Below are 24,727 nucleotides of genomic sequence, written 5' to 3' on the forward strand. Positions count from 1 at the left end.
ACATGAATCACTTCATGACCTCAACCTGTGTTTATCACCTTAAACCTCCAACATATAAAAGTCCTGCGTGTGCGTCAAGACTTGAACGACATTGAATCTGCCTAAAGAAAGCTAACTAGAGGAGACCATGGTTAGCAGAACGTTACAGTCCATAAAAGTCCTACATTCCTGTCCGATATGTCAGAAAGTGAAATAAATTATTTCTTCAACTGCAGAACCTGATAGTTGTCATTCTTTAGCTTTCTTCACAGTAGAAAATATTTTCTATTTTCTTGGAGAGCGGTACTTGACAAAACAGGTGTAACATTTTTAATTCAATTCAATTTAATTCATTTTGGATGACAACATAAATAATCTGTGTGTTTTATATCTTTCTACTTTTACAAACTAAAAGTATTATTCAACATTTTCTTATACTGTTCCTTTTCATAAGTGCTGAACTCATCCTGTCTGCATCTGGTAAACAAACCACAGGTAGATTATCGCCACCTGCTGGGCTGGGTTACCAGTGTGTCAGGCAAAAGATAAATAAGCAGAGTCTAAATAAGTGAGTGTTTTATTATTATTATTATTTAATCAAAATGAACGCATTAAACATTCCTTTTTTTCTTTTTGTTTCTGACTGCTGTTCAGGAGTTGTTTATTTATGTGTATTCTTTTTGTTTCTGATTGCTCTGTTCAGGAGTTGTTTATTTATGTGTAAATGTGGAATCATTTCAACACAGCTAAAAACAGCTAAAACAGCTTTTTTTTTTTTTTTGCTTCAAAAATAACCAACATCTTGCATTAACCCAGTGGATCTCACCTTTAAGAAGTCCAGAAAGGCAGGTTTGGAAAGACAGGCCTTTTTAATGAGAGCCATGGCACTGGTGAAGTTGTTCACATAATCACTGTACACATCCAGCACCATTGACTTGGAAAACTGTGGAAAAACAGAAACAAAGCGTAATTACCTGAATTTGTGAGAACACTTCTAATAATAAGACAGTCTACTGCTCTGCCATGTTTGATTATTTTGTCCTTACGCCCACAAACATCCACCAACCCTGTCTAGTAATTTCCTCTGACATCTTGAAATGTGTGGCTAACCATCCTGTTTGCTGGGGCGACCTGTGGGTAATTTCAATGTAAAGAGAGGCTGGAGAAATGGCCATTTAAGTATAGTGCTTTAAAAAAATTGGTTTGTTTACCATCACAGTTATTGCAACACCCTTCACGAGCCATTAAAGAGGTTAGTCTAGGTTGTGTGTTGTGTGGTAGACATTTATTCTCCCTCCTCAATTAAACTCACACCAGGCAGCTGATGGTGGCAGTTTGAGGAGTGATGTGGGGATTAGCAAATCACACCAAGGAATTAACCTTCATTGCTCACATCCTCCTTTAGGATCCTTCCTTCTTCCTCTCAGATATTACTACAATACTGTCCTCCCTATATTATTAACACTGAGTGTATATAGGGGTTATTCAATGAGAAATTTAATTAGGCTAGATTTACAACCAAATAAATTTAGCTGGGCTAGACGGCGGCTAACAACCAGGGGTAGCTAAGAACATTTGGCTCAAAACATAAGAATAGATTTAAAAAAATACAAGGGATGCATTGTAGCTAGCATGTTGTGAGGCATCTGTAGGAATTTCTGATTATTCTCCACATTTCTAATATACACATAGATAAACATATATAGAGTGTATAAATATATATGCACATATATTTATGTATGGATGTCCGTAGGGATATATAAATAAATATACAGTATATATATGTGGATATATATATATTTTTTTATATATTTATATATGTATATATGTACATATATTGGATCATATTGTATATTTATAGTATATTGTACATTGTATATTAAATGTCAAGCCAATACCAGAACATAGACTTGGCCCATTTGAGGTTGTGTCAGTGCCGTATCCGGCCCACAACCCACTATTTTTCGATACGCCAGGTCTATAGGATATCAATGAAGCAGCCACGTCCTGGCCAGTGCAGAAGGAAAGCTCTGCATTTACCAGTCATAGAGGCAGATAATGAGTTCATTTAATGGACAAACACGCTGCACAGAGCTCGGAAATTACAAACAGAAAACACTAGCATCCCAATATCACTGTAATGTGGAAATTTTCAGGCACCATTTATGGAAAGCTCCATCAGAACCTTAATTGAGTCTCTGTTTGGTGTCAACGCTCACTGTTTGCCCAAACAAAAAAAACTCTGGCTCATTAACAGACTGCTGCCAGAGATGGTGTTGTGATGTTAAATATTTAAAAAATGCAACGAAAAGCATGAGAGCTTCTAGCCAGATAATGTTGGAGCGTTTCCTTCACTGAAACACACACACACACACACACCACAGATAATGCAGCAAACAAGGCTCCAACTTCATTCTTCTGTTTGACACGCATCCAAACATGCACGCTCACCGAGGCAACAAATAAGTCACCGATCTTCTCGCAGCTGTCCCACTCGGCCACTCGAGACGCCAGTGCGATCTGGAACATGGAGTGACACTGTGTGATCTCTCGGATCCGGTAGAAAATAGGACGGATCTTGCGTGGACTCAGGATGTGCGGCTCTGCCTCCATCAGTGGTCTATGATACTCCTGGTGAGATTGTGAGTAGAGACGGTGACTTTTATGAGCAGAGATACATTTATACATACATTGGCTCTGTAACGTCCCTGCCTGGGATCAATAAAGTACTTCTATCTATCTAACCCCAGCGTATACATATATGTGTGTGTGATAAATCAGAGTCCACCTCTTCCTTTCAGCCCCACAAACAGACCAAATGAGTGGAAACTATCAAACACCCCGTGAATGGAGAACGATGGAGAAATGTAGTCATGCCGCCTGGAAGCACATCAATCCATCCGAAGGATTCACCCATAAAGCAGCAGTTGCCATGAGCAAATATGCTCAGAACTCAAGGTGACTTGTAATCATAAAAGACAGAATAATGACAACACTGAGCAGCTCCCAGCAGAGTTACAGATGTAAAAGTAACACAGTGAAGGAAGCGCAGTGACTGATTCTTACGTGGGTACTTTCACACACCCCAGGGCAGGGGTCGGCAACCTATGACTTGCGAGCCAGATGTGGCTCTTTTGATGACTTAGCTAACATTTCCTAACATTATAAGAAATGAATAATTCAGCTGACACTTTAATGTAAATCATTACAGAAAGTTCTACAGTGCTACGAATAACGTTCAGAATTTAAAGCATTCTAATTCTGCATTTGAGTCCATCTATTTTCTACCGCTCCTGCTCAGAGTTGCAGGTGGCTGGAGCAGATCCCAGCTGTCCTTCAAGGTGAAGTCAAGAAATAAACTTCCTTCCTTTGAATCAAAAAGTCAGCTCGCTCATTTATGGATAGCAAAACATTTTGACAACGTAGAAGAAAAAAAGGTGAGGACTGCCATACATTACAGCATGAATGTACAGAGGAACTTGGAGAGAGCAGGTTCTGCAGTGTGGCTAATATACAAAGATAACGGTCAAATATAAAACGGCACCTGAAGCTAAACCTCACAACGTATCAACCAGACTACAGTACAAAGCCATCAGCAAAACCACGCAGCAACAGAAGTCACATTAATGGTAAGAAGTATTTTATTTATTATTGGTTAGCTGCAGTATGACAACGTTATTAAAAAGAATAAATTCAGAACGTGTTGAAAAGAATGTGGAGCCAGTAAACATGGTCTCTTTGAATCAGGACAAGTCAAGTAAAGAGCATATTATGTTTAACGGTGTATTTAACAAGCAAACGACTGTAGTAGCCTTTATTTGTTTGTCAGAACAATTCCAAAATGACTGCCGTTTACATTAGGCAGGCATGGTATCAGGATCATTACCAATCCTTCATTTGAATACTCATACTCAACACCATGGGCAGATTCTGTGACTTTCCACTTCAACCAGCTCTGCACCAGTCAGTCACTGTTACAGTTTGATAAAGCACACCAGAATACGCTAATGTCTCTTCCCCATTAAACAGCACAGAGAAAAGATGAGGCGTTTACACCTCACCAAGTCACTTTCCTGTTGAGACTTATTCAAAACAACATTTGGAGTGGTGTGTTTATTGAAAATTGGAAAAAGTGCTACACAGTTTAAGTGAGAAAGACAGTTTTTTTTTTCATTTGAAATGCACAATTTGTGTCAAAACTCTGCTCACCTCCTGTTCAGCTGGATGTGTAAACTAGGCAGAAGGGTTCATTTTATTTATTCTAAGTTTTACTGATACAGAGTCTATCAGTAACATACACATTGAACATACACATATATAAATATATCATTTTATTTTATATTTTTTACTGCAGTTTCTTTTTTGTATTTTACAATATATTTAAGTCTGCACTATAAATAAAAATGTTTTTATTATTATTATTATTATTATTATTATTATTATTATTATCCCTATTATTATTATTATTATTATTATTATTATTATCCCTATTATTATTATAAATCTCTAAACACACAAACTTCAAAATCCTTAAATCCTTAAATGCAGTCTCTATTACCCAGACGGCCGTGGATTATTGCCAAATGTATTTTCAGTCAATAACTTCTGTAAGTTGTCTAATTTTTTTTTGAAATCTCTAAACACACAAACTTCAAAATCCTTAAATCCTTAAATGCAGTCTCTATTACCCAGACGGCCGTGGATTATTGCCAAATGTATTTTCAGTCAATAACTTCTGTAAGTTGTCTAATTTTTTTTTTGTTTGTTTTTAAAGAAAGACTGAACTCCACTCGCTGTGCAGGTTTCGACATGCACTCTCTTCACGTCAGTGTGAAGCTGCAGAAATGAGGGAGGTTGTTTCATCAAGATTAGTTACGCTGAGACACCCTGGTAATTTGATGGATATCACAGCCTCTTCTCTTCAGTGTAATTCATAATGGCTAAACATTGAAGATATTGCATGTGACAGAAGAAGACAGCGGGGACCAAACAACTCACCTGCAAGATTCTCCGCAGAGACTCCAGGTAGCTGCGCTCACTCTGAATGATGGAGCCCAGGATATGGCGTCTGACAACCTGCACAGAAAACATAACAGTCAGGAAATCAGGCACTAAGAGGACATGATGGGTCTGCAGTTAAGTACAGCACGGAATGACAGGCTATGATCGTGTTTAGGCGTTTGAGAAAAATAACACTGGAACAGGAGGAACATCTGTTTGAACACGGCCGCAGTCTGAGTAGGAATCAGTGGAAATGAGTTCGACCCAATTACATCATAAACAACATCTTTAGTTAGTCTTTGTTTTATTAGGGTTAAGAAACTGAAATGCAAAATGTAATATTTTGTACTAGTAGACACAGGATCACTGATTGGATCTCCGATTGGCTCTTATCTGACCTGCCTGCAGTCCAGATAAGGACTCATCTTCCATTAGGTCCAGTTTTTAAAGACACTAATAAAAAAATGTAATACAATTTGCAAAATTGCACCAATAAGTATAGCATCATAAAGACACTAATGCACAAAATTGCACCAATAAGTATAGCATCAATAATAAATGTTAATAAAAGAAAAGTATTTGTGAATATTTACGTGAGTTCATCTTTACTAAATGGAACTGAGTTTTGTTTTTTGTTTTTGTCATTTTGCCTAACAAACAGCTCTAAAAGCTCTAGGTCTATTACCTTGGTGAACAGTCTGGTTTTAATTACATAAAATGTATTACCAACAAAATTAAAATGAAGACTTTGTATAAAAGTGTATAAACAGGCAAAAGGGGAGAAAAATAGACAACAATCTGGTGCACCTGGTGACTGGTGAGACCCTCTGGCATGGGGCTCAGTTGTGGTGGTGGATGCTTCACTTCTGACACCGCCACATCCAGGTATCCTGCATCATCCTCCTCTTCTGCAGACAGAGGGGGGAGGGGGAGGGACAAAGGGGAAAAATACAGAAATGTTTTAAAGAAAAGCTCTTTGTGTGTGTGTGTGTGTGTGTGTGTGTGTGTGTGTGGGAGAGACTGAGACAAAAAGGGAACAGGGAAAAGGCAACCTTCAGATCTCACTGCAGCTGGAGACACACTGCGACACACAAAGTTTATTACCTCCAAAATATGAAGAGACTTCTGTGCTGTCTGGAAAAAAAGTACACAAGCTGATAAAACAGAAGAGAGGAGAGAAAGACAGAGAGAGAGGGAGACGGAGAGGGAGAGGGGGAGGGAGAGGGGGAGAGGCAATTTTTTTTGAAATAATATGAAATTGCTCAAAACAATAGTGCATCTGTGAAGGACTGAGGCAGACACACAGTTCTTCTCTGAACGCCGCACTGGCACCTCACTATTTCATGTCACTTCACCGTTCAAACTCCAAAAAGGGAACACAATTAACCCATGAATGTTGACACAAACATCGATGCCAGAAACGTCCACAGTTTCCATCAAAGGCTCACATGATAACAGAAGGAATGGGGGAAATAAAAAGACAATAGCGCAAAGATTTCCTGAGATCAACGCTTAAAAATAGCAGCGTTCGCCACTCTGCCTCTGTGATGGCTCGGCGATTAGGTGGAGGCGTGGGTAAGATGTATATGCAGTTTATGGAGAGCCTATAGACTCTTAGCTAAGGATGCTAATCTTCTATTGTTAAATGATGGGACGTATATTGTGTCGCCTGAGCTGCTTTGCACAAAGAACTATATTTGACACACCGTACAGTCTTCAATCTCTGTTCGGTTTCTATCAGTGAAACCGTCAGTCAGACTACACGGGTTGAATGGTGAAGTTTACAAACAGCAGAGTTACTGGCTCACACTTTCTGCACCTTACCTAGCTGATCTTTTCTCTGCAGGAAAGAAACTTTCCTCATGACGGCTATTTTAGTCTTTTCCAGCCCATCCTTGGTCCCGCTCCTCGCCGCCTTCATGAGCTGCTGGACCTGAAAAGAAAGGAGCAGAAACAAACAAGAGAGCGTCAGAGATCACGGAATCTGTCATGCTGCGAAGGCTTGATAATCTCTGGGGCTCCTCTGGAGGGAGATGAGAGAAGTGGCGCTCACTGGGCTCATCAAGAATCCCACCATCTGCGGCTCCCTGTGGGTCGCTGTGCAGCCTCTAATCACTGAGTCTATGAGCGTATCATGGAGAGATTATGGCAACACAGTGAGCTCCACATCACAGCAGCAGTTAGGTTGCACCGATTGAAGGAACTTTTGGCTGACCACAAACTCCACCCCGAGCATCACCAACCAGATCCCAAATAACCCAGAGTACACCCAGGGTTGTAGTATTTTTAAACTGATGTTACATCAGAACTGAAGGTTTTGAATTGTATTAAGTTGGGGACACACTACACTGTCTTTACTGTCTTTGAATTAAAAAAATGATCTATCCAGTTTACAGCAGCGGTCTCAAATCCAACTGAGGGTCACGTCAGTGTTCTGTCCCAACAAGAAGACCAGATATTTTAGAAAAAAATTTTTTTTTAATTTAACAATTTTATAATACTGCAGTGCAAACAGCTGGTACATCTGTACTTCCTATTCATAAACGACCAACCAAAGTATATTTTATAATTGAATAGAAGAACTACTGAATTAGTATTGACATGTAGTCACTGGCCAGATGTGGCCCCAGGTCCAGATGTTTGAAAGCCCTGGTTTATAGCCCACAGTCATAAATAAACAGCAATAAACTACGTTCAATTCAGCTCTTTTTTTGTAGTCCAGGTTTCCCTCGTCTGCACTCCCCCTCCTCCTACCATCCAGCTACTTCTGTTGCTGCTTCTACCTGACCATTAGCATAACAACAAAAATGGACCCTGATCCCTGATGTAACCCGACCCCTACCTTGAACCGATCAGTCACTCCAACAGCACACCTAACAACTGCCTTGTTGGCCTCTTACATGTCCTGCACCACCCTCACATCTTCTCTACCACTCCTGACTGTCTCATACAGTTTTCTTGCAGTGTGTCCTCAGCTTATGCTACAATGCAGTTCATTCAAGTAAACACATTAAAGGAAGTACGTGCCTTCAAATAGAACCAGGACAATTAGCAAAAAAGAAAGATCCTGACAGAGTCTCCAGAGAAAGTCACAGTTAACAGACAGGTTAAAGAAGGAGGTGCAGAGTCAGTGAAGCCTCAGGATCAGAAAAGATTAGAAGACAGCACACAGAGTTGTCGGTGATGATTATTTCTCTCGCAGTCGCACAGCAGAGCGCTCAGAGCTCTGCAGAGGAACAGTGTGATTTTCAGCCGTTCACTTTCTGCTGCAAATATACCTTGATGTCATAGTTGTGTTTGCCAGACAGCCTGGTGGCCAGTTCCCGTTTGGTCCTGGCACAGCGTTCCCTCAGCCGACGCACCTCAGGTGAGAGCTAAAGGTTTCGACGTGGACAGACAGGGTATGGGCGAAGGTCGCGTTAAATCACAAGAGGCGTGGTGGAGAGAGAAGAACAAACAAGAGAGAGGAGAAAGTAGAAAAGGGGAAATTGGAAAGGCAGAGTGATCAAGGCAAAAAAAAAAGCTACTCAACAAAGGGAAGTAATAAAGAGTGAAAGCACTATAAATGGGCAGTGATTAATACTGTGGAGGTGCACAGTAGGCAGTTAGCATCCAATTCAACTTCAAATGAGCAGTGTGAAATATCCGCAGGTACACATGTAGAAATTAGAGTTTAAAAACAATCTAGAACTACATGGTTTTTTAAATGGCTTGTCCAGCTGTGTGGAGGGACCTAAATATAAAAGTTAGTTTTATTTAACTCTTCAATTTAATCAAGCTAAAAGGTCTTGGCAAAAAAGAGAGTATCTAATTTTTTTATACCAAAAAAAAAGTACCAATGCAACATGAACGTCCAAGCATTAAACCTGGTATTTCTGGGTAAACACGCAGCTGCAGAGTTCACAGATGTGTAAAGATCAAAATGTGTCTCAACTTTACTGATAATGATTCATTTCAACAATGTGTGTTCATTATTACCACTCAGGAAGAAGAAAAAATGCCAGCGTTAGTGCACGCATGTTAAAGGACGAATAGGGGAAAAAATGTGGTACGGTGTGAATGTGCAAACAGTGCCATCATGTGGACGCTAGTGACACTGTAGATGTGCCGCAGAAGGCAAGGAGGAGCAAAGAAAACAACTTTTTTAATTGTTATTTTAAAGTATAAAGACATAGAAAGGTATTTATACGATTTTGATCATTTTTGACAGTTTCTTTAATGTTAGTTTTCACTACCTGGTAAATCCAATAAGGCAACTTCTGTGAAACAATCCAGTGGCTACACTTTTTAGAGATTTTATTATTGTTCACAAACCACACAGGAACTTGTCCCTATACTGCAAGCCCAATCCAGCAGTCACTGGATTCCAGTGGTTTCCAAAGTGTGGGGCGAGGACCACCAAGTGTTTTTTTTTTTTTTTCTAATTTTATTTTACATATCATTACATGATTACTACTAAACCGCTGCAGTGGGCTGAGGGCTGCCCTGTTAATAAGGATAATAGAAATAAAAAGGATAAATTACACTGCACTGCTGCACACACACACGCACACGCCCATAAGTACCTTGCTCCTGGTTGGCAGTTTGGTCTCGTTGTCCGAGTGTTCATCGTAGCTCTCAAACTCACTGGAGCTCCAGCCGTTGTTTGCATTCACAGGACCAGCGTCTCTCTGCACGTCTTCATAAATCATGTCTGCTGAAAGAAAATGTAAAAAAAAAAAAAAAAGGCTAAAAAAGATGTCCTAAAACGGGGGGGGGGTTTGGTCTGTTTGTGCCTGCTGGTAGAGAGGGCCTGTTCTCATTTACAGTTTTAGACCTAAAGCACAGTTTGGTCAAATGAGGCTAGTGTGTCATTTTCTGAGTTTATCCAGCTTTCCAGGATAACTTGGATATTTACAGGGGTGACAGTTTTTTTTAGGAAATTACATTACACCACGCTATGCTTGCTTCAAAGACAGTCTTAGCTGATCAAAACTACTGCATAACACACCATTAAAGAAAAATGAAAAAAAAAAAAAAACAAAGGCTAGAACAGATGTCCTAAAACGGCGGTTGGTTTGGTTCTGTTTGGCCTACTGACCTTCATCAGGAGAGAGAAGGTCCTCGTTAGGAACATCATCGTAGATCACCTCACACAACTGTGAGGCCTGGGGCTGGACGCCGGCCACGCAAACTGATCACAGAGACAAGAAAAACAAGAAAAGTAAATGTACTGTGTGGAGATCGTGTCTCTATCCTTAGTCTTTTGTTGCTTAGCTGCACACTGGATCAATTGGATTGATTGTCCTAAACAAATGCACTGCACATTATCTGAATCTGTTGTACCACCCAGAGTACAACTGAAGAAGAAGACAAATACTTAGAGGGTATTATTGCAATACTTGTTTTTGTTGAAATGTAGCGATTTTTGAATTTACTAAGAGAAAACCTGGATCGGCTGATTAAAGGGTTAATGTGACGTCTTTGTCCATGTGAGGAGACGAACTTCCTGGTGTGAGATATTGACCCGTCGTGTGCTGCTCTTGACAGCATTTGTCATTAACTGCTTCCAGAGTGTTTCAGGATAATTTAGCTCAGTGAGCTTTATTGATTTAGTTCTAAATCCTGATTTGTCTACAACAACTTCTACTCCACCCCCAACCCCGNTTGCAGATGTGTTTTCTGTCACGGATCATTCACGAGCGTTCAGTCAGAAATTACCTTGTGCACGATCCAGAAGGAGAACAAAGACAAACTATTTCTTTTTTTTTCTCCAAAACAGGATTAGCAACACGAACGTTCCCCAATATCGTCAGGCATTCAGACAGAGAGAGGATTTGGGATCTTTAAAACACAATGGATTTTTAATGACACATTCAAGACGTGAATAAAGCAGAGACTCTCGCGTCTAATTGAAGGGTTTTAACTGAAGGTTTGCAATAAACATTCAGGAAATAAAAACATTTTTTGATGCCTAGACCAAATTAATTGGGCTCGGTACAAAGAAGCTGGCTGTTTTTGTAATATTTGGCTGAGAATCCTCTGCGGTCAATGGCTGTTTGAAGCATTTGGGCAAAGACCAAATGAATTTCAAAACTACAAAAGCTCTGCCAGGGTGCTGACTGCAGCTGCCTTTGGTTGGGGCCAGTTTGTTGGTTATTCCAGCTCTGTTTTTTCTTTATAAGTAAAAAAAAAAAATTTTATTGTTAAATGTTGAATGACTTGATGATTGGGGAACAAACCTTTTCTCTGCCACCTTGAATTGTTGAATTACCTGTTAAAATGGATCGTTTACCTAAAAAGTCCCTGTAATTTTAGAACACTGAAGTCATTAAATTAAAGTTGAAACTTTAGAAACCAGACAGAAAAGTTCCATCTCGGTCCAGACACTTACGGACTCCGCTCTCTCACCAATTCACTCTCTCTACTTTAGTTGAAGTAGAGAGAGTGAATAACAAAGAAAACAACTGGGTTTCAGGCTGATTTATTCCGACTTTAAAATATCTGCAAAGCAGCAAAGCCTCTCGGGAACACGCCTTGTTATTTCTCCTGCCTGCATTTTCTTTTATTAAACTTTTTTTGTCTCTTACCCAGCACAATGGTCCTCAAGTATACAGACTCTGCAGGAGATCACAGAATTATTAACAAACTTATTATGAATATGTTGTTTGCCTTAAGAAACAGCGTTCAGTGAAATAACTCCACGTCACAACAGAAATAAATAAACAGTTGGATATCAACCAGGTTTGGTCAAATTGAAATGTATTCTGTCAACCTCACTGATATGTTCACCGTCTAAATGTTGAAACACAATTATGGCACTGGGACAGACACGCCATCAATATCACTGCACCGGCGTTCATTCGTCTTCTGTCTGTTTGCTTTGTGTGCAAATGTAGAAATACACATGAAAAGAGGAGAGGAGAGAGATAAAAAATAAATAAATAAAAATAAAATTGTCGTGCAGCAATGCAGGGCTCCTTTACATTTCTCATTTCTGAGCCACCTTCAAATAACGGCAGCACTGCTGACTGAGTTGAAATCCAAAAGCAATTTTCCCTCATGGAAATGGTTCTCTATTGATCCTCATCCTGAATTAATTGGATTCATGTCATGTCTATGTAGAAATCAAATCAAAGCAGGGGGGGGGGGGGGTGGGGGGGGGGGGGGTGAGAGAGGGAGTTGGAAAAGAAGAAGAAAGAAAGAAAGAACACACATTCTTCTCTCTCTCTCTTTCCATGTGTGTTTGTGTGTTTATGTTTTTATTTCTGTAATAGTTTGTACAGCTAAACTTGTGGGGACATACATTTGACAAGATAAAAGTGCTATCGCTACGGAGACACTGTTTTGTGAGGACGTCCTGCAGACCTCCACTGACTCTTTCTCGGCAGTTCAAATTAATTACATTTTCAATGGTTTTTCACTTGCGGGACTTGTGAGACAGTGGGTGTGTAAATGTGGAGAAAGGGGGAATAAAGTCATGCTTGTGTGACGTGTGTGTGTATTCCTGGTTTAGCTACATCTCTTTGGGTTGTTTTATATAAAAATAATTACGATAGACATAGAATCAGGGGCTAGGAAAAAACATTAGGCCTATTGAACTGCTCACAAAACACTGAAACCACTGTGTGTGTGTGTGTGTGAAAGAAACTGCCCTAACTCCATAGAAGACATAGTGTAGCCTATATGTATGTTTGGACAAAGACATTCATCTTCATTTATACACTGTGTGTGTGTGTGTCCTTCACCGTAAAAATCAATGAGACAACAGCCGGTCTGTGATATGACGACTTTGTCAGCTTTCATCAAGGTGAACAGATGCAGCGTGCTAACACTTCATCAGTGCACCTCTCCTCCAGCCAGTATCATTACAGCCTGGACCACACTATTGTTTACTCCACTCTGGTCCGGCCTGGTTGTCTATCAGCTCCATGTGTGATGTGAACACAATCACAGAGGTGGAATGAGTCTGATTCCCAAGACAACCTTGGATTTAATCTTTTCTGGCTAAGGAATTGAACCCCCTGATCTACAGTATAAAGGTGCATCACTTTCCCATCAGTGTATAATCTAGTTCTGTACCTTCAGCGGCGTCCCTGGAGTCAGAGAGTTCCCCGAAGACTCCTGTCTGCTGTCGTTCTGCTGAATCAGCCGGCGTTTCCTCCACAGCTGACGGCGCCACAGGAAGCCCCCGCACCTCCGTTCCCACACAAGGAGCCGAGGTAGCCGGCCTGTGTGCTGCCGAGGCCCTGGAAGGTAACCAAACATTAGCACACAGTTAAACTAACACTGCCGAGAGCCCGGGAGCTCAACACAAGTTCATCTCATTGAGAGGAACGGCAGGCGGAACGGCTGGAGGTGGGGGTTGGAACAGACCCCGTCTGTCCAAGCATGCAAACCCACACTCCATACTAACTGACACGACGCACACTGCTGCTGTCAGTTTATGATGATGATTTCCATTTTCCAGATTCCCATATTTAACCTTGCAGAGCAGTGTCAGAGACAGTCAATGTGTTTCCATTACCTTTAGTATTAAAGCCAGGGTTTAGGCCAAAGAACAAGCGTTTCACTGCACCGTCTGTATAATTTATACAAAACAGATCTCAAAACGCCGGATTTTCAAAGTCAAACACTGAAGGCCTCAGTTTCAAGGAGCGACAAGACAACAGCAGCTTTGAACCCTCGCACATCCATTCACAGACGACATCGCCAATATTAGTAATATTATCTTAATTTTTGGACTAACTTCAAAAAATTATTTCTATATAATATTTTTTAAACAATACATTAAATTAAATACATTTTATAGAATCATTTTTACAAAATACATTTTATACTTCTTCTGTTTTCTCGCAGTAAACCCATCCTTAAACTTCCTAAACACTTTTTTATGCGAGTTAGCTAGTTATTTTGTTCCACCAATATTTTTCTTTTTTTTTTGCCTCCCTTGTAGTGTTCAGGCGCCCTCTAGGGGAAGCGCTCTAAAGAGCACTACAGTGGACTCTCAAAGGAAGAAATTATTTATAAAAAAGGAACTTTTTGTTGCTAATATTTCCATAATTTATCAGTGCACCGTTATTGGGCCGGCTACAGTTCAGTAGGTAGGGCAGTTGTCTGACGGTCGGAGGGTTGTGGGTTGGATTCCAGATTTAGTAGCTGCACGTCCAAGTACAGTCTACTTTACCATTTACTGTCAGACAACAAACAATTACTACAGTCATGGAACATTTTAATTAATTGATTAAAACTTTAATGCAACTTCCAACACTGTAAAACAGAGAGACAGATGTCAGTTCACCACTGGGTCACGCCCCTCCTCTTTTAATTACATGTACAGTCTCACTGTCTGATTATCCTTTTCATGATCATCAAATATTTTCAATAGGAGACAGCAGGCAGTTCAGTTACGTACACACACACACACACACACACAGATTACACAGATTAGCATCAAGTTGCGAGGCATAAACAATGGAACTTTACAGAGACTTTTGTCCGTGCTCCTCATAAACGTCTTGTCTTGATAACAGTCAGTCAGACACGACCTTCTCAATCTACGCTTTTATTTTTATTTATCATTTTTAACTATTTATTTTATTTAATTACTTTATTTGTTGCTCTCTATTAATCTCCTTAGGGAATTTCCTCACTGCGTTTGATCAGAACCACTCCCAACACTCAGGGAGTTCAGGGAGTACGTGTTTCAAACTCTGTGCCGGGATTCAAACCAGCAATCCTTTTGATTTCATTATTTATGTATATTAAACAAATCAGATGAAAAGGCCAAGAGTCCTTGACTTTTCCTTTTTTCTGTTTAATCAAGGAACAAGTGAATCAAACTACAAAATACTGCTTTCAGCCATTTTGGTTGTCCAAAAAAAGGCCACCTTTAAAACCTAACTTTGGAATTATTCAAATAAAATAAATTATTTCACACAATAATGTGTTCAAACGTCTGCATTATTCAGAGTACGTGGGACCCACTTGTTCCAACGCAGCGTGTGCTCGGCTGTATTTCAATAAATGAAACCCAACTTGTACTTGTTATTTAATTTGAGCACTGTCACGTTATCATCGGCCGTGCCTGCGGCTCAAAATTACCTCCACCGGCAATTTGTGTGTGAAAACATGCAATGAACCAGCTATTAAAACAGACTTTGACATCGCAGGGGGAAATGTTGTTGACATAACCGTCACATGACATGTGTTGATGCTGCCAGAGAGGACCTGTCCTCCCCCACATGACTAATAATACGACAGGATCCGTGGCGTAGGAGAGAGCCATTTACACTAATTAAATCCGTTCCTTTTCTAAACACCTCAGCAGCTCTCATCATGGCAGCAGCATTAGCCAGTCACACTGATGGGCAGCTCGTGGATAAAAACATACCACGCCAGGAAGGAAATGTGTAAAAGGGAAGGGGTGCTAAACTGTTGGGGCGGCAGAATCGTTCCAAAATTTGGAAGCTCGTGCCGGGTTTATTTACTGAATATTCAGCAAATTATTATCTCTCCTTTGGCAAAAATTTTAAGATATACTGATATACAATTGCTTAAGATTGTGTGTGTTCTTTTAATTATGATTTTAAAAAGAATAATAATTAGTTGAAAAAATATTTTTATCAGTAATTGTTTCCTTGTCAATTATTAGACTTTTCAGGTAACCACAATTGAATCACATGAGGTTGAAACTCCAAGGTTGAAAAACACTGACAAATCAGGACTTTCAGTGTGTTGTACTAAAGTGTGAGCAAATATATTTTGGTCATAATAAGTCATATAGTCAATAAAAAGTTTTGCCGTTTTATTTCCATTGCCATTTTAAGATGAATAAAGTACTATTCTATCCTATATCCAAAGCAAACAGCTAATGCTTCTTCTGGCTTAAATCAGTCAGCGGGGAGACACATCACTTCACTGTTGTGTTTGTCAGAGGACCAGTTTAAAGGACCTTGTTTACATAGTATAGTAATGGATGCTAGGATGTATGATTGGACTATGACCGTTTGAAAATAACAAAAATAAAAGGCAGTGAGCAATAGGGGTCCACAATAATACTTTTATATGTATATGTATATATATATATATATATATATATATATATATACACACATATGCTATGTGCTATGAATGCAATGTGGTCAGGGTCAGTAGTCTTGTGAAATAATCATGATTATGACTTCTTCACCTCATCCATCAGCATTTATTGTAACACATCTACACTGGTATAAAAGGTGCTGATAGCCACCACTGGGATCGGCTGCCAAACGCAGCTCCGGCAGCCAAGTGCCACACGGCTGCTGCACCACCCACCTGTGATATAACGGACCATTCGTCTCCTTTTAAAGAGTCAAACTACCTGCCATTTATCAGCACATTTCTCACAACAAACTTGTGTCTCATCATTTAAACTCTATTAGTGGAAACCAAGTGGAGCTGAGGTGTGAGTGATTTAAGCAGCGCCTCCACAGATCCAGGCACTTCTGCATCTGCACGTCCCTTTACAACTAATCTGTGCCCATAAGCCGTAGTGAGACATACGGTTCCAGGAGAGACATCGGAATCATTCTTCAATGCAAATGACCCAGCCTGGAGCAGAGCGCAGCCCAGAGTAGGAGCTGCCTGAATGCAAATTACCACAAGCCCCCTCTCTGACTGTGCCAGGACAGCACAGTATGACATATGGCTACCTGTTTGCCCCCCCCACCCCCCCGTGATGTCTCCCGGGCAGTACTGCTGTGCTTTATTAATGCACATGCATTGTGCTCAGTAGACTGATGTTGCCCAGTTTGACCTTAGGTCATAAATCCCTCTGTAAACAATTGCCCTCTATGTGTATGAAACCATTCCCATGACACAGTGTCGCTGCCAAAAAACTGTTCAAGACATTACAGATTAAGATAATATAGCACTTTGCTCTATGAATTAGTATATGTACTTGACTTTAATAACTGAAGACATTTTCTCTGCTTTTACAGCTAAGGTGAAAAATGTCTTCAAAAAACACTTTAGGAAAGTTCTACTTCACACAAAGCCCCAACGTCTGACGCTGTGCAGGAGAACAAAAGGGTAAAAAGAGAGGGCAAACACAAAGCTGCAGAAATGGGTGTGAGACGAGTTGGAAAACACTGGATTCTCTTACGTACACAACTCCCTTCGAACATAAAACAGACACACAAATGCCACGGTGTCAGTATCCACTGTGCTGAAATGTGACTGAGGCAATGTGTGGGGTTTTTTTTAATTAAAACTGTCTGTAAAAGAGTGAAAAGTGAGGTCTGATGTAAATGTTTGGCATCAAACATGGAGTATTTAAAGGCACAGACTCACAGCAGAGAAATGCTGCCTGTGACCCAGTAGAGGGGGTGACATCATGGTACTGTTGGGGGAAAAACTGCACCGAGACTTAAAACCTAGTTTAATTAAATACAGACAAAACACCAAGTTACTAAATAACACATGTAATAATTTTTCAGTCACACTGGTAACTGATGCACCCCAGCCCAGCAGGTGGCAGAAATGCACCTAAAATGAATTTGCCAGCTCAAGAAAATCTACATGATGAACTGAGAGACGTTAGTGCAGTGATGGAAGACAAATTCACATCACTTGTCTTGTTGGGCAGACTTGTTTTTCTAACTGTCCAATTGCAAAAAAAAGTGCACTTCAAGCATCCGTCATCATGTTATTGCTAAACATGCTTCAGAAAGCACAGATGTGAGCCACAATCACAGGAGTTCAGAGTAAAAAACGCCTCAAATGTGATATAATAGCTGTAAATGTACTGCGACTTGTACTACTGTGACTGGAAAGATAAAAAAAACTACACAGATAAACATGCAAAAAGTCCAAGATTCTGCCATTAATATATATATATATATATAAATATATATATATATATACACGGCTGCTGCACCACCCACCTGTGATATAACGGACCATTCGTCTCCTTTTAAAGAGTCAAACTACCTGCCATTTATCAGCACATTTCTCACAACAAACTTGTGTCTCATCATTTAAACTCTATTAGTGGAAACCAAGTGGAGCTGAGGTGTGAGTGATTTAAGCAGCGCCTCCACAGATCCAGGCACTTCTGCATCTGCACGTCCCTTTACAACTAATCTGTGCCCATAAGCCGTAGTGAGACATACGGTTCCAGGAGAGACATCGGAATCATTCTTCAATGCAAATGACCCAGCCTGGAGCAGAGCGCAGCCCAGAGTAGGAGCTGCCTGAATGCAAATTACCACAAGCCCCCTCTCTGACTGTGCCAGGACAGCACAGTATGACATATGGCTACCTGTTTGCCCCCCCCACCCCCCCGTGATGTCTCCCGGGCAGTACTGCTGTGCTTTATTAATGCACATGCATTGTGCTCAGTAGACTGATGTTGCCCAGTTTGACCTTAGGTCATAAATCCCTCTGTAAACAATTGCCCTCTATGTGTATGAAACCATTCCCATGACACAGTGTCGCTGCCAAAAAACTGTTCAAGACATTACAGATTAAGATAATATAGCACTTTGCTCTATGAATTAGTATATGTACTTGACTTTAATAACTGAAGACATTTTCTCTGCTTTTACAGCTAAGGTGAAAAATGTCTTCAAAAAACACTTTAGGAAAGTTCTACTTCACACAAAGCCCCAACGTCTGACGCTGTGCAGGAGAACAAAAGGGTAAAAAGAGAGGGCAAACACAAAGCTGCAGAAATGGGTGTGAGACGAGTTGGAAAACACTGGATTCTCTTACGTACACAACTCCCTTCGAACATAAAACAGACACACAAATGCCACGGTGTCAGTATCCACTGTGCTGAAATGTGACTGAGGCAATGTGTGGGGTTTTTTTTAATTAAAACTGTCTGTAAAAGAGTGAAAAGTGAGGTCTGATGTAAATGTTTGGCATCAAACATGGAGTATTTAAAGGCACAGACTCACAGCAGAGAAATGCTGCCTGTGACCCAGTAGAGGGGGTGACATCATGGTACTGTTGGGGGAAAAACTGCACCGAGACTTAAAACCTAGTTTAATTAAATACAGACAAAACACCAAGTTACTAAATAACACATGTAATAATTTTTCAGTCACACTGGTAACTGATGCACCCCAGCCCAGCAGGTGGCAGAAATGCACCTAAAATGAATTTGCCAGCTCAAGAAAATCTACATGATGAACTGAGAGACGTTAGTGCAGTGATGGAAGACAAATTCACATCACTTGTCTTGTTGGGCAGACTTGTTTTTCTAACTGTCCAATTGCAAAAAAAAGTGCACTTCAAGCATCCGTCATCATGTTATTGCTAAACATGCTTCAGAAAGCACAGATGTGAGCCACAATCACAGGAGTTCAGAGTAAAAAACGCCTCAAATGTGATATAATAGCTGTAAATGTACTGCGACTTGTACTACTGTGACTGGAAAGATAAAAAAAACTACACAGATAAACATGCAAAAAGTCCAAGATTCTGCCATTAATATATATATATATATATAAATATATATATATATATATACATACATACATGTAAACATATTTTCAATATTTTCAAAAATATCATAGTGACGTGTGTTACATAAATACCAAAATCTTCACCTTTAAGTGTGATAGAGTTTACTTTTTTTACAATAACAACCACAATGTGTACAATAACCTGTTATAATTACAGTTTTGTTTTTTAAAATCTCCAATAGTTCATATTTTATTTCAGTAATTTCTTTTTTTGACCTGCAATGTTTCATATAAACGTATAAAGTATCCGCAAATTCAACAGCATAAATGTAAGAAACGTCAAGCTGATCTCTCTATTACTATAGCACTAGGCTATACTGTACTTGTTTATACCGTGTACTGTATGTACTGCTGTACTGAGAACACTGTGGAGTTCTCTACTGTGAGATGAATCAAGGACTTCATCTCTCATCTTTACATTAAAATGAGAAATGTTGTGAAAAAAAACCTCATATTCAGATGAATATTTCCAGTAAGTTCCAGGTACTACTGTATTTACCAGTACTAAGAGAAAAAAAGTAAGAAACAAGTTCCTGCTCCAGTGTCAGAGTGTCTCTGTCTGTGTTATTGTACAGAGCCGGTGGCACATGCACATCTGGAGGATGTGCTGACAGTCTTCACACCTTGACCGTGGGCAGGTTCTATTGATAGATGCTCTATTTAAAAGGAGACAACTGACTGAGGTGGAAACGTCCACTCAGCAGATATCAGTGTCCACCGTTGCAGAGTGAGGACAGAGCAGAGAGTCAGTTAAACATGTGTTAACACCTGTGCAGTAACAGCAGGCCCCTCATTTCAGCACAGGAAAAAAAAACACACAGGAATCCAATCTGTAAAGTCAGGCACCAGCAAAGGTTTCTGAGCAGACTTCCTACAAGAACAACTGCAAGACCGCTCCGAACTCAGGGGCAGCTCCACCGCCACCAACATTAAACATTAAACCAGCGGCCAACGTAGGTGTGATTCCATTTAAACCACTTAAAAAATGAAAATAAGTTAAAAAGCCGGCCTATTAAATCATTTTAGTACAGTTCCAGGATTTTTTTTCTTCTTGTTTTTTACGACAATCTGTTGTTGTCGAGTTGTGCGTATGTGTGTGCGTTCACACACATTAAAGGACCTGCATTTATTATTCGAGGGTTTATATCTTTATGTTTTAGTCCAAAATCATGAGACTCCTGTTGAGTCGTTAAATAGGACGACAATCCTCCCCCGTCCAACGGGGGAGGAATCAATAAACTATTTCATTATCAAACACTGTGCTCAGACCTTGAAGCAAACTATCTTTTTGATTGTGTGAAGGACGTAAAAGACACCCATGACTGCACTCAGCCTCAGATGTGCACAGAAATAAAGAATTCCAAATGGCCAGAACGCATTTCTCCACCAAGGTCACGTCATGGTAAACACGCCCGTGTAAGATAAATGAAAGGGAAGGAGAATAAAGCTGATAATCTGTACCAAGTCTTACCTTCCTTCTTAGGAAGAAGTGATTAAAAGGAAAAAAAACTCAATTTCTTTCAGGAGCTTTGCAGCAGAAGTTAATTAGATTTTCTCTGACCAAGAGCTAATCCTTCGACACAAGGTTCTGTAAAGTAATAACTTTATATAAAAAAGAATTATATATATATGTATTTTCTGTTTTATAGTTTCCTTATAGTGTACTGTATGTGGTAGGACTCTATTATTAAAGAAATGACTTCTTTTTAAGTTAGAAAAAACTACACAAATACACCAATAGTAATAGTAATAGAAATAGTATTTTCAATGTCACAATGTCTCCAAAGGTGTAGTAGTTTTACATTATCAACTCACAGGAGAATTAAATAATTAGGAAAATCAACTGAAAAATCTAAAGAAGCCAAATAGTGTTACGTGGCTGATAAAACTTGGACAAAAAAGTTCAAATCTTAATATTTTAATATTAAATATTTAATATTTTTTTCTTCTTTCGAAGGTTTTCTAAGAGGACTTATAGGATATTTTTTTTCTTCTTTCGAAGGTTTTCTAATTTCTAATATCTCTTTGTTTTGATGACATCATCCCCGTTCCTACGCCTGTGCCGAAACTAAGGTCTCATGATTTTCCACTAATGATACCACCCACGGTACAAAGGGTCAGGACCCAACCTCAGTTTCCTGGGATCATATTCAGAAACAGCAGAGTCCTCACCGTAGATGATCGTTTTTAACTCAGTTTCCAAAAGTCAAAAAATAATTACATTACTAAACTTTGTTTAGGTATCTAGTACTTTCCCCCACACTATAAGTGAGTATCAAGTTGTATTTACTTTGTCATGTGTAAAAAATATAAAAAATGTTTGCATTATTTCAATTCTAGGAAAATGAAGTTAACCTCTCAATAAGACTATAATGATTTCAATATAATGAATTCAAAAAGACAGGAAGGGGGAAAAAAGGCCTCAACATGTTCCAAAAAAATTTTGTCATAGGATTGGAACTGCAGCAACAAATTTCCTTCATAATTTCAAAACAAAATCAGTTGGTTTGGAATAAAAAAACAACAACAATATCTCAGGCCTAATGACATGTAACAAATGTGTTGTCCTGCAGGGGTTTGGTCAGGTTTTTCCTACAGTGTGTTAGAAAATCAGGCAACTCACCAGCTGAGTGACTCAGAGACTGGAACATCTGTGGAGAAGAGGAAAACAAAAAAACTCATGAGGCGTACATATTCAGAAGGAAAACTGTTCCAAGGAAACATGAAAAACACACATAGATTATCAATTAAAGGACAATTACAATTACTTTCTATCCTGTCAAAAAATATTCATGTACACTCTGTGTGTGTGTGTGCATGTGTGTGTAAATCCTCAACAAAAAGCTGATTTTGGCAGATCCTACTTTAGTTCCAAACAATGACATGTACAAGGAAGACGCTGTCAAACAAATGCCATCTTTGATTTTTCCTGCAGACACCACCATGTAAATTCACGTCGTCTGCTGTGGACGCAGTGAAGGAAAAAAAATATGTCAAACTCTGCTGCTCAGAAGTCATTGATTGCATAACAAATCTCCACTACAGCCCAGAATTCCCCCTGCACATCTCCACAGCTTACATTAAAAGATTACCACATTGAGTCGGTAAGAAAAAGAAAAAGATTTTTAAGAGAGCACTAACAGGTCCACTGTGTCCACATGAAGTCATCCAGGACTAACGTGTCTCTCTCTCTCTCTCTCTCTCTCTCTCTCTCTCTAGCTGTATTTACAAGCAGCTACAGGAAAATTATTAGGCAGGTAGTAAATACATCACACTTACGTAAATAACTTAACGTTATTCACTTAGGAGGGAAAAGTCAACTCTATTCTAAATGTCTGCCTGCCTGCCCGCGGCAACAATTGCATTCTGTTAAATGGAAATTAAAAGTTACACAACTTGTGGGACTCAACAGACCTCACACACGTGCAGGTACGGGTACGGGGGAAGTGTTTAGGGCCAATCACAGGACACATTTTACATTAGAAGAAAATATTGTAACACAAATTCTTACCAAAATAAATTCATGAATTAATGTAATCACATATAATGATCTCCATATTTTTATTTAATCACAACTTAGTCTAACCTGTGAAATCTGGCTCCTGTTTAGTTGAACACAATGCTAATGTACTTGCAGAAATAAATGAAAGAAACAGAAAAAGATTTTAAAAAAACAGCTCTGAGTTTCCTTGCTTTATGTTTCTTTTATGGCTGCCACCTAGTGGAAGAGTATTTTATCTTCCACCTGTCATTGTCACACAGACAAAGAAAGAGAAATTATTCACAGTAACTAGATAATAGTTTAATTAAGATAAATGGATGGATAGATGGATGGATGAATGGATAAATCCATCCATCCATTTTCATCCGCTTATCCGTTACCGGGTCACAGGGGCAGCAGTCACCACCCAGATCACACTTCACCATTTCAAACCCCCTGAACCTTCCTGTGGGTGGTGAGTCCACTGGAAGGTACCAACCGCCCTAACCGGGATTCGAACTTGCCCAGGAGGTGAACCCTGGGGTTCCACACCAATGACAGAGACATTGACTCTGGGCCAAAGCGCCACTGAATGAATAAATAGATAGATATTTTATTTTGTTTAATTCCAAATTTTGTAACCCTATTTACCGGCTGTGGAGACTGGCGACACGTCCTTGGCGGTAACATCCTCCTGTCCAGCAGAAGGTGACGTTTGGGGTGACAGTTGTGTCTCATCTCCGTTTGTCACCACATCTGATGTTTCCTTGTTCTTCTCTGAGGCCTGAAGAGAAGTGACACGGTCCAGGCTGACACCTGTGGACTCCTCGCCAGGTTTCTCCTCATCTGTGCTGTCATCAAACACAAACTCTTCTCCTTCCTCCTCGTCATCGTCCTCTCCGTCCTGCTTCAGAGGTTGGTGGGACATCACAGTTGACATAACGCCTGAAAGAAATGGGACAGTATTTGAGCTTTTAATAACTGTGACTGAGGAAAAATCAAATGTACTCCATAAAAGACCGGCCCCAGGCTCCAGAGGAGAGCAAAATACCATTAGAGGAGAAATGGACTCATTAGATATGATAATGGTCACATTGTATTCCTGTGAATATTTTAAAATGCAAAGTAACTGTTAAAAAAATCCACTTTTCTCTTACACTTAATTTGAACCCAAATCCTCCTGATTAAACTTCCAGTTTACACTTTTATAAATTACAAATTATTCATGTAGTGGTAAAAAGGTTAAATTAACTGCAGAATTCAAAGCTTTGTTTTATTAACACACTGCTGCTGCTGAACTAAACATTAGGTACAAGAAAAGAAAAGAAAACTTTGTACAGAACTAATAACAAAGCCGGAATGAACTCCTGAATTAACTTGCAGGTTAAAAAGAAAAATTTTAGTCTGAAATTCCCAGACTCCAAAGTAATAATTAGTTTAACAACATACAAAAACAACCAAAATAAAATATTTTTAACAAAAGTCCTTCAGACCAGAATGGAGAAATATCCAAACACATTAATCTTGTTTGAAAAAAAGGTAAAAGTTCTTTTTTTTCAGAAGCAACCAGGAAACAAATATAATCTATGGAAATGTAAATACAGTACATCCCAAAGTACTTATTAGCACAGATGGTGTGTATTTTGTCCAACCAGCATTTGCACTACCAGACATCACTATATCAAAATACTTACACGGTGACAGGAAATAGGTCAAAATATCAAAATAAAAGCAGGTTTTCACATTTAGTTTTTCTACCTTTTATCCTTATAGT

At 39.5% G+C, this 24,727-nt stretch overlaps 1 protein-coding gene across 2 annotated transcripts in view; it reads right to left on the reverse strand.

The window, feature by feature from the left end:
- The window catches only part of arhgef10la (Rho guanine nucleotide exchange factor (GEF) 10-like a), a 108,734-nt gene that overhangs the window by 74,702 nt on the left and 9,305 nt on the right, over nt 1-24,727 (reverse strand). For both annotated transcript variants that reach the window (XM_025060488.1, XM_017036759.2), the window contains exons 2-12: nt 23,605-23,898; nt 22,096-22,123; nt 13,042-13,208; nt 10,061-10,153; nt 9,546-9,676; nt 8,259-8,354; nt 6,805-6,913; nt 5,788-5,888; nt 4,978-5,055; nt 2,431-2,610; nt 806-922 (exon numbers count right to left, since the gene is read on the reverse strand). In XM_025060488.1, coding sequence (XP_024916256.1) covers nt 806-922; nt 2,431-2,610; nt 4,978-5,055; nt 5,788-5,888; nt 6,805-6,913; nt 8,259-8,354; nt 9,546-9,676; nt 10,061-10,153; nt 13,042-13,208; nt 22,096-22,123; nt 23,605-23,893 — 1,389 coding nt within the window. In that variant the 5' untranslated portion in view covers nt 23,894-23,898. The remainder of the gene's footprint in view (nt 1-805; nt 923-2,430; nt 2,611-4,977; nt 5,056-5,787; nt 5,889-6,804; nt 6,914-8,258; nt 8,355-9,545; nt 9,677-10,060; nt 10,154-13,041; nt 13,209-22,095; nt 22,124-23,604; nt 23,899-24,727) is intronic.

Source organism: Cynoglossus semilaevis, chromosome 11 (assembly GCF_000523025.1).
Source record: "Cynoglossus semilaevis isolate Cse_v1.0 chromosome 11, Cse_v1.0, whole genome shotgun sequence".
In the NCBI taxonomy this organism is placed as follows: Eukaryota; Metazoa; Chordata; class Actinopteri; order Pleuronectiformes; family Cynoglossidae; genus Cynoglossus; species Cynoglossus semilaevis.